Below are 11,203 nucleotides of genomic sequence, written 5' to 3' on the forward strand. Positions count from 1 at the left end.
CGACCTCTTGACCAGTTTCCAGAGAGCCAAAAACATATAGGGGGAAAGCTACCAGTGCCCGTGCTGCTCACATTGAACCCACTGACCTCAACTGTTGCATGGGCTTTGAGGCTACTATGTTTGTAGGTTTTCATGACAGAAGAAGCAAACCCTTATTATTCAGATCTAGAAGAAAACATTTGTCTCCCTTACAAGGAAGGAGAAAATGGAACAAAAATCTTGGGTTGCTTGGATGTGAAACTCAGCTCTCCATAGTTTTGAGGAAGACCAACTTAGAAGCATTTGTGTGAAATGTACGGGCTCTGAGGCCTTCACCATCCAGGCAACAGATGGCTCTGTTGCCACTCTGACTCTAATTAGGAGGATAATGTATGAATGGTCTCTGATGTCAGGCAAATGGGATGGGATCTATAATATGAATCTGATATCAGGTTGGATTATATAGATGGTGATGGTAAGCAACACTGAGATGAACAAATTGGGAATTTAAGGTAATGACCTAGTGGGATATTAATATGAACACTTCATATGGACATTTTGGGGGGGGGTAGAGAGGTTATTTTCCCTCCAAACAGATGTATTTAGCATAATATTTTAAAATCTTTGCCAGGATCATTTCAAAGGCTTTGGTAAGATGAATCCAGAAAAGCAGAAGGAAATTCTTGATGAACACAACACCATCAGGAGAGGGGTTCAGCCAACTGCCAGCAATATGTTGAAAATGGTAAGATGCAGGTGATTGATATGGCTGGATATTGGGAGATTTCACTGTCCAATCACAATCTTTCTTTCTTTCTTTCTTTCTTTCTTTCTTTCTTTCTTTCTTTCTTTCTTTCTTTCTTTCTTTCTTTCTTTCTTTCTTTCTTTCTTTCTTTCTTTCTTTCACTCGTTCCTTATGAGCGTGCAAGCTCCTGGTGCTGCCTTCTTAATCCTTTAACTTAGATTGTGCTGCCTTGCTGCCTCCATATCACCATCTTGGATCCCTTCAATTTTTTCCCTTTTTTCCTTGTTTTTTTGGGGTGGGGTGGGGTGGGAGGGTAGGGGAGGAATTTCCTTTCATTTCTTTCAACTACTTTTCGTGCTGCCATGTGGCAGCCTGCCTGTAATAACACACCTCCTTGGGACTATTTTTTTAGAATCCCCTCTGCCTTGATGGCTTTGCCAAATTTCTTTCTTGGATTATTTTTGCTGCCAGCCTGCTGCTGCCTGCTGACATCAAGAAGAGAAGAGAAAGTGTCAAGTGGTAGAGTGGTAGGGAGGAAAGGAATATTTCCAGATGCTAGTAGTTGTGGTGGGGGTGCCTCTCTCTCTCTCTCTCTCTCTCTCTCTCTCTCACTCACTCACTCACTCACTGCTTTTATTTATTTACTTGCTTGCTTTTTTGGGGGGGGGTTGTGTGCATGTTTTTCCCCCTTGAGTGGAGAATGTTTTCCTGTTTGATCATTTTTTAAAAAAATGTTATTTAGTTAATTTACATGGGTATTTATTTTGTTTAAAGTATATATTTTTGTGGGTTTATTTGGGGCTGTTTTATTTGCTACCATGAGCCGGGTTAGGTGGGTGTATTTTGCACCTGTTCTTTTCTGTCAGTGGTTTGAGTGAATATGTAAACAAGCATCTCCATAGGTCTGATTAGGATTTTTCTTTCTTTTGTACTGTTCTCTGCTTTTGCAGTAGATTGATTTTCTGTTGCCTTGCCTCTGCTTCTTGGAACGGTTTTTGTAGGTTCTTTAGGGCTTTGGGATTAGTACCAGAAAACATGAACTGAGAAACCCAAAACAAAATGACCCAGAAGAGGATTTCCCTTTCTTGTAAAAGAAATGAACTGGTGCATGAAAAACATGAAGATGAAAGAAGCATTCCTTGGAATAACCCAAAATCAAATAAATAAATAAAAATACTATGCACATCCCTAGTTCTGATGACCAGTGTTTCTAAAATATTTTCTTTGAAGAGATGCAAATCAATATTTGTTTCAGATCCCCACGGAACAGTTCAGAGAATGGCCTAATTCTGCCCAAATTACTTTAGATATCATGTGATTTGGTTTGGGTCCTGAAGCAAGTTTCTGAACTCTAAATATTCCTGCTTATTATTCCTGACATTAACTGGAAATCAGAAATAACTCTAGATTTTGCCTCTCTGGCAAAAGGAGATGCAATTCACAGACCGTGATGATACAACCTACAGTACTATGCTAGAGGCCTGGCAAAAGCCTATACACTTGATCACTGGTGCCAGAGCTGACCTGTCTTGCCATTTCTTGCAGGATTTACCTGCTTTTAGATGTTTTGGACTCCCAGTTTTCCAGGGATTTTTTTTGGTCCCCCTTAGGATCTTATGAAACTGGCCAAGCAGAATCCTTATGAATAGAGCAGTTACATGATGAACAATTGGAGGTTCTTCTACATGATCTCTGTGGCAATCAGGATGCCAAGCTAATCACTGCTTCCTCTTCCTCTGCCACTAACACAGCAACAACTCTTGTTGACCAGCCTTTCTATGAGAATATGCCTGAAACGGCATTATAGGAACACAGAAAACTGTCTTACTGTGGCCAGATAGCCATACTAATCTAACTGTCGTGCTGATACAGTATTTATTTAGCACTTCTGGCAGAGGTTTTTCTAGCTCTACCCAGAAAAGGCAGAGATGGGAATTTTTTGCATTAAAAGCACTTGCTCCACCACTTATCTTTAGGATGTAAATATTTGCTTTTCTTGTCATCACAGGCAAGGATAATGAATCATAAAATTCTTTTTCTTGCCTGCACAGATTGCTTGGGATTTTATTGTACTCTTAAATCCTTACATTTGCAAGGATGACGATAATGATGATGATGATTTGGCAAGATAAACCACTAAAACAACAGAGCAATAAAGTAATAAATCAAACTGAACTGGAATGACTATTGCCTTGTTTCACATGTGCTTATTTGAAGCCTTGGATGGGTTGTCTGTGTCCCTTTTAAGAACAATCATCAAGCCTTCTATGCTTGCCGTATGTGTTGTACAGACCTTGATGAAGCTCTTTGTCCCATTTTTAACGGGGGGCAAGAATCCCTTGCAAGACTGCCAAACCCCTTTTTGAAGTGTCTCATGGTGCTGAGACAGCCAAAATGAACAAGGAAGAGAAATCTAGCAATTCTTCACAAATGAACAAAGGCCATTTCTTTAGATATATATATATTTTGACTTATATACCGCCCCATAGCACTACAAGCACTCTCCGGGCGGTTTACAATTTAATTATACAGGCTACACATTGCCCCTCCAGCAAGCTGGGTACTCATTTTACCGACCTCGGAAGGATGGAAGGCTGAGTCAACCTTGAGCCGGCTACTTGGGATTTGAACCCCATAGATTAATTTTGCCCATGTCTGAAGTAATACAGAGCCAGCAAGTTATATCTTGGGTTGTTTATAATCTATGATATGAAGTTAATCTTATTGCAAAGATTAACCACAATTTGTTGGGTTCAGACAAAATATCTTAACCAAAAGCAGACGTCCTGCTTTCCTCCTGTTGGCTGCACTGGAGGAGAAGAATCTGGGGCTCAGTGTGGTTCATTGCTATCATGATAAAACATACATTAACCTGACAGCCAGATAGTCCCAATGTAATGTTGCTGCTTTTTTCTGCCCTTCACTAAGACATGGAGCGAGAAAGCTGCTGAGAGTGCTCGACGAAGGGCTACAAAATGCCTACCTATAGTCAGTCCCAGAAAGGAGCGAACTGTGGATGGTAAGTGAAGGGAAAAGATATGGGATTTATTTATTTTGTTTATTTGTTTGTTTGTTTGTTATAATGTTTTTATCCTGCCTTTCTCCTTAAAAAAGGACCCAAGGTGGCTTAAATAATTTAATGACTGTGTATGAAGCTGACAACAGTGGGTGTACAAACACTAAAAAGGATCAAACGAATGCAATACTAAAAAAATAAGCGAAACCAAAATACAAGTAAAGTACAGCAGTCCATTAAAAAAACACCCCCTCAGGCCGCCAGTCACTCAGGGAAAGCTTGCCTCAAGGTCTTCGCCTACTTGCAGGAGGACAGCAAAGATGGGGCCAACCTGGCCCCCTGTGGGAGGGAGTTCCAGTGTCTGAGAGCAGCGACAGAGAAAACTCTCCCCATGTCCCCTCCAAACGCACTGGTGAAGATGGTGGTACCAAGAGAAGGGCCTCTCCTGAGGATCTTCACACTTGAGCTGGTTCATAAAGACAACAAAAAGTGTTTCAGTGACTAAATAGAAAAGCAGCTTGACACAGTCTGAGCCTGCTATTCAAACTGGAAGTTTTGGGGTGGTTTTTCATTAAAATAAAACATGCTTTGGAACAGGGTTGCACATGTTTTTAAATGCAACATCTAGTTTATACCTTACATAGTAAATCAGTAGGTAAGCAACTTCCTGCGACCTGCCTGGTGAGAATTTCATCTTCCCTTTTTTGTTCCATCAAAATATTATATAAACTGAGAAGACATTGGTTTTTTACACTCCTCCTTAAAAATTTAATTTAAATTACACAGTTTTGACATTCTTCCATCAAATATATGACTTGTTATTTAAATGTATCATGGTACTTCTTAAAAGAATTTGGATATGTTCCCAATGTCTATTTTGCTGGAAGGTCTTGAGTCAGTTTAATGGCCAGTTGGTAAGTGCTTTAGGGCTTGCAGCTTTGGACACAATTAATTTCTTCTTATTGCAGGTGTTCTCTGTAGTGAGAATGTATTGCACACAAAGAGTGCTACCTCCTGGCCAAATGTGATCAAAGTGTGGCAGCGGAAAGAATCTAACTTCCAGTATGGTATTGGGGCACTTGACCCAGAGAAAGATGTGTTTAGCTATACTCAGGTATGAACATGGATAGCAGGAGGAACAATATTTTGGAAAGAAAATAAATAAAACATTAGAAATAACATAAGGAAAAGACATATAGTTTTTGGTGCTATTTTTAAAAAAATTCAATTATAGTTCATGTATAAAGAGTTGTAACTATACAGTATCTGTAGCTGATGTATATAGTTCAGGCTGATGAGAGAATTCCATGTTATGTCCACAGAAACAAATGAAAGCAATGGCTTTGCTTTCTTTTTGACAACTTTTTTTTTAATTATGGCTATCGTTCAGTGATGCTGCAATTCTACCCATCACTTCTTATACCTTCTGAAACTTGAAGTCTCCACTTTTGCATTTTACTTAAGAGGACAAGATAGAGTGACAGTTTAGAATGAAAATTATGGCTTTGTACAGTGACTCCATGGTGGTGTGTTGCTGTTTATTTATTTATATATATTCTTAAAAATGTTTAATTAAAATTGTTCAGTACAGACAGAGTTTTTTTTCTCAACATCAATGCTTGACTTTTATTTCTCACTTGGTTTTTTGTTTATATTTTTCCCATCTTGATTAACATCAATGCTTTGACACGTTTCAAAAATTGGAGAAAGTCTCAAATGAGGGAAAAATCCCACCTTCAAGTATATGGTTGGGGCTAAAAGCAAGGAAATTCAGACCACAGATCACACACATCTTCATTCTAAACATGGATACATTGATGCACCCTTCTTCAACTTCCACTCCACATAAACATCACATCATAATCTCACTAGTCTCCTCCATTCTTTCATCCATAGTGGAAATAGTATAGGGTTACCCATGGAAGAACTGGAACAAAAAGCCTTGGAGTGCAGTTACTTAGGGTGCACGTTAAGGGGAAGAAGGGGGCATCAACACTCTATGTTTTAAATGAAAATGGGGGGATTGATAAATGGTTGGCTCTATAAGGATTCAGACTCAGAGGATAGGTTTGTTTGTTCATGTGCAGAGCTATAACCATAAAGCTTATTTCTTAACATATTTTTTTCATTGTTTTTTTTAAAGAAATACATTGTCCTTTCAGTGTGGAAACAATGCTTCAGATATGTATTCTCGAATGCTTCAGAAAACTTAAAAATGGCAAAAACAGTCAAATTAATGGAAAGATAATTCTTGTTACACAACGATCATGGGAATTAACACAGAGGAAGAAATACATGTATCTAGATTGTTAACTAAATTTTATACAATTGGATTTAAATGCTGCTTGAAACGTTCAGCTGGATTCTTGCCATTGTGCCCCTCAAAACCCATATTTGTAACCAAATTCCAGCAGTGTTCAGATACAGATTTTGTTAAGTTTGGAAAGCTGTTGGAACTCCAGAGTCTGCTCACAAAAAAGCTGGATTTAGTTTTAAATTTAATATTTTTCCAAATCTGAAAGACAACACTGGTAATTATAAGAACTACAGTTACTTGAACGCTGTGTTAATTTTTAAGAAACTCTTTCTATTCTTATATTCATAGCTCATTTGGTATAGCTCACACCTGGTTGGATGTGCTTCTGCTTACTGCACAGGAACTCCATATCCTTTTATCCATATCTGTCAGTATTGCCCTGCGTAAGTAACCTTGTGAGCGAAATGTTCTTAATTTCACATGTTCTCTAGTGTCCTCTCATTGACATACAGGGCTCATTTCAATGGAGGAAGAAGGTCTCTGTGGAAAATAATGCATCTGTTGTTCTGGCATATCATGGAAGTTTTGTTTTGTTTTTTAATTTAGCTAGTTCAACTGTCATGTTAGCTTTCCAGTATGCATACAAAATGGCTGAATTGTGAATTTTCATTGTGAAATATTTTCTAAAGCTCATGTAACTCAGCACACCGTAGCATCTATACAATAACAGGCATAGACGTCCTGTATCCATGGAGTGAACAAAATCTTACAGAAAATATCACCTGATGGGCAAGAAAAGAAGCTAAGTGGGAGCAGCACCTCTTTTGTGTGTGTGCCTGTAACTCAGTCTATTCGTTATCTGGCTGTAGAGCAAGAGGTTGGTGGTTCAGTTCTCCGCTGTGTGTCCCAGGAGAAGAGCCCACTTGTGTAGCCGTGGGCAAGTAGTACAGTCCCAAGGCACCGTCCAGAAATGCCTAGAAATCTCTGAAAAGAATCACCATAACTCAAAAAGCAACTTGACAGCAAATAATAAAAAGCTAGCTAGATATTTTAGTGAGTTAGATGTCTGGCTGCAAAGCCAGAAGTTGGAAGTTCGATTCCCCACTCTACCTCCCTCGAGCAGAACCAGGTTTTGTAACCTTGGGCAAGCTACACGGTCCCAGATGTGTCCTTAAAAGAAGGCAATAATAAACCACTTCAGAGTACTCTTTACCTAGAAAACCCTGGATGGATTTCGAAAAGTCAGAACTGACACAAAGAAACCCAGTTATTATTATTATGCTGCTTTCAGTTTCTGCCTCATAAGGCCTGAATTCCTGGTGGAATAAATGATCTGCCATTATGTATTTGCAAGATCACATAGGGAGAGTTGGAGTGGAAAAATTTCTTGAGCTAGTGTTGCAGAAATAGGGAGTTGCAACATGGAAGTACAACACCTAATAACAATGGATGAGCAGTAATGCTTCAACTGGATTTTCTGTGAAAATACCCCACAAACATTTGGTTCATTGCATGATATTGGGATGGTCTTGAAAAACTATCTGTGTTGTGTACAGTTTCATCCAAGTGAATAAGCTAAATAGGTGCTGATTACTGATTTACTGGAAGCTTAATAAGTATTAACATATTCAATTGATTTATATTACACCTTTACCCTATAAAGAAAGTTTAAAGTTTAAAGTGCAGTCCATAGGCCACATAGACTTTACATATTGTTAGATTCCACTGAAGTGCTGAAATATTACAATCTATTTTTAAAAAATTAAAAAGGGAAATGGGTGCTTATTAATCTTGTCTGAAGTGATGTTAAGGGTAGAATTGAACTACCCCAGGCTGATTTTTACTTGGGAGGGGGATTTCAGGATTTCATCATCTTCATGGGTCATCGTCTCCATGGGTCTGTCTACCTAACATTAAGCTTGATCTATCCAGCAGCATGTCCCTTTCCTGACTTTTTGTTCTCAAATGATTAGAATGATAGAAATCTGGGGTCAAGGAACTTAAGGTCGTCTTCTTATCAGGGAGAGACCACTCTTTGATGAGAATGTGCTCGTTAGGACTTCTTGACATTGGTGGCTGTCATTCAATTGATATATAGTACACAGTCCTACCGCTTTAGCTGATGTCATGTGTAAACCTTTATTAATATAATATTATATAATAAATTATATTAGTGAAAATTATTTTGCACAGATGAAGTGTCCCATTCTTAAACAATAATCTGAAAGTACACGATCAAGCTATATTAATAATCAATGTCAGTCTGCAAATTATCTTACTCCCTTTTCAGTTCTGCTTTGGAGATAGATGTAATCGCATGTGCTCTGTAATTTCAGGGGGAACTTTGTACACCAATTGCAAACACCCTACGCAGAAGGTCCACCATGTGGAGACTGTCCTCACAACTGTGAGGATAAACTTTGCAGTAAGTTCTGCAGCAAGATCTTTGCAGCAATATATTTATACCCTTTAAAACTATCAATCTTTATAGAATAACTTGTAATGCTTATTATCATTTGTAGTCCGAGGCTGGCAAGGTTGAGTTGAGTGGGAGATCCTGGAAGTTCTAGCCCAAAAAAGGAAAGTCCACAATCGCTATCCTTCCTATAGATCAGTGGGCAACCTCTAGAGGTCTAGGAGCCACTGGTACATCCTGCAGCATTTTTTTTTCTTTACAAATGTGGGGGAAGTTAGAGAAAAGCCATCTTTTTGAGAAATCAGGAAGGAAAAGAAAGAAAAAGAACAAACTGAGAAGGCTCCAGGGGTGTCAAAGGCCCTTCAAAACATGGCTGAATTTCCCACTCATGCTCCTTCAAGGGCACAGGTGAACTTTCTGAACTCCAGCTTTCCACTTTTCAAAATTTTGCACATGGAGGATGAAGTAGTGCTGGAGGGCTGCAAGTGGGCCCCTGGGGCCACATATTGTCCACTACCGCTATAGACAGAACAGTGACTGAAAAACTATTATGATTTGGTCCTGTGAATTTCCTGCTAAGCAAGGCCTCAGGGAGGTCATTTATGTTCCCTAAGGCAGGCACCTACAAATAATAACAGCTGCCCCTTGAACTGAGTCCAGAATCAGGCAGGAAGCTGAGTTCAATCACAGCTAAATACAGCTCTTATGATTTCCTGTTGTTGTTAAATGGTTATCACTCTGGGTATGTTCAAGGAGAACCACAAATGAAGTATGTTAAAAATAATAAGTCTACGTTATCAAGGCATAAACAATGTGGTAAAGCTCCTGCCTTCTAGAAAAGAAAAGAATGAGAGCAACAAATGTTTTGGGTAAAGCAATGTGACTACTGCAAGTAAAATAATCAGTGCTGCAAAACAGGAGTACTAGTGTTTGAAAACTGGTGTCTTTTTGCCACATCTGACTTTGTTTTCATTTGATCCCATGCAGCCAACCCCTGCAAGCATATGGATAAGAAAACAGACTGCAAAACCATAATAAAATTGTTCAGCTGTGAAACACCATTTCTTGAGCAATGTCGAGCCACCTGTGAATGTGAAACAAAAATTAAGTAAAATACAGATCAGGAACCTAAAATCAAAAGACAGCAATTGTTAATGAAACTGGATGGAAATGCAGAATGGAAAGAAACATCCTAGAATGTGTTGTTTGAAATCATTTTGTTGTTGTAAAAGCAGACTGATATCCTTTGTTTGTTTTTTATAAAAGATATAGATATATACAGTATATATTTAAAGAGAGTAAGATCAATTTATCAACCACTGTTTCTGCATTGTTTCTCTTTATTGATTGTTCTGTGCTTGGAAAGATTTGGAACACTACAAATTTAAACATTTACATTTTGCAAAGTGATCATTTGACCTCTATATTTTGACTTCACTTTAGACATCAGTTATGAACACAAAAACAATGCATCTGTATGTTGTGCAAACTAATACTGGGCTAAATCCAGCTGTTAGTCCCAGCTAAGGTAGACCTTTGAATTAATGAGATGACTTACTGAGCAAGATCTGTTCATTCACTGGTGTGGGGAAATCCCCAGGGAACCCTGCTTGGAAGCCAGCCAAGCAGCAGCTGCTGCTTGGCTGGCTTCCAAGCAGGGTTCCCTGGGGATTTCCCCACACACTGGATCTGCTCTAGTTGGGACTAATACTTGAATTTGGCCCACCAAATATTCTTCAGTAGGCTAGATCTTACTTCTCACTTTTACAACTGCTTCAGGTTGTATGTGACTTACATCTCTCATGTCTGATTAGTCACAGTGGCTGGAATCCTACTGATGATTTATGCATGTGTAAATGAAATTATGTAAGCTGCAGCAGCAAATTGCCTAGTGTGCCTGGGCATGCAAAGAGGAATACAGTACAACCAACATCATGTCAATTAGTGGCAATTTGCTATCATTATATGCATGACTCCTTGTGCTGGCATGCAGTGTGATTTGTGTGAGGTGCAAACCTAGAAAAAGTGACTAAAAATAAAGTTCTGCTGTATGCAAGTACCTGATCCATCAAAACCGCATAAAATATGCCAAAAGGGAATATCACATTTCTTCTGAATGCAACCTCTTTTAAAGCAACACACCATAGTGTGGAAAATAGGAATAATAACAGCATCTAATTTTCAAAATGTAAAATTGAATTTCTTTAGGGAATTCCATGGCACATAAAATATGAAGGAAGAATAAAAGGAAAATTATGTATTGTCTGATGCAGCAAATTCTTGCTATACTTGACTGAAGAAAGTAGGGGCAAGATCACACAGAAGTTTTTCTTGGGCTGATATGAATTTCTCTGTACCACACCTTGACATTTAAATTTCTGCCACTGTTCACACTACCCTCTTACCCACCTCTTGGGCTAGCAAATAAATCTCTTCCTTCTTAAAAAAACAACTTAGTGAGTGAAATAGCAATGAACTGACATGACATGATAACCATATGAATTAGTGTTGTGACAATTTAGTACAACAGATACAGTGCGAAATTAGGAGAAAAATGTTATTTTAAATTCAATTTACAAATTTAATTGCAGTTGTAGTCCTTAACAATGTGAGCAGAAGGCAAGCAACTAGAATATTAACTCCCACACTACACTCTGTCTGTCATCAGTGGTGTCTTCTGTACACACCCAACAACAGCCCTCAAGGACTGAGAAAGCAAAAATCAAAAGGAAGATAAAATAATGTAACTGGAAATATACAATAAACCAAATGCCTGACAAGTCAAACAAA

The 11,203-nt window shown here is 38.5% G+C and overlaps 1 protein-coding gene across 1 annotated transcript; it reads left to right on the forward strand.

Moving 5' to 3' along the window:
• Positions 1-634: 634 nt before the first annotated feature.
• Positions 635-9,525, forward strand: LOC110077519 (cysteine-rich venom protein piscivorin). The gene is made up of 6 exons (XM_078386767.1): positions 635-724; positions 3,653-3,743; positions 4,709-4,854; positions 6,346-6,440; positions 8,334-8,422; positions 9,401-9,525. The coding sequence occupies exons 1-6, from the start codon at positions 635-637 to the stop codon at positions 9,523-9,525; spliced, it is 636 nt and encodes a 211-aa protein (XP_078242893.1).
• Positions 9,526-11,203: the final 1,678 nt, after the last annotated feature.

Source organism: Pogona vitticeps, chromosome 1, assembly GCF_051106095.1.
Source record: "Pogona vitticeps strain Pit_001003342236 chromosome 1, PviZW2.1, whole genome shotgun sequence".
Classification (NCBI taxonomy): domain Eukaryota; kingdom Metazoa; phylum Chordata; class Lepidosauria; order Squamata; family Agamidae; genus Pogona; species Pogona vitticeps.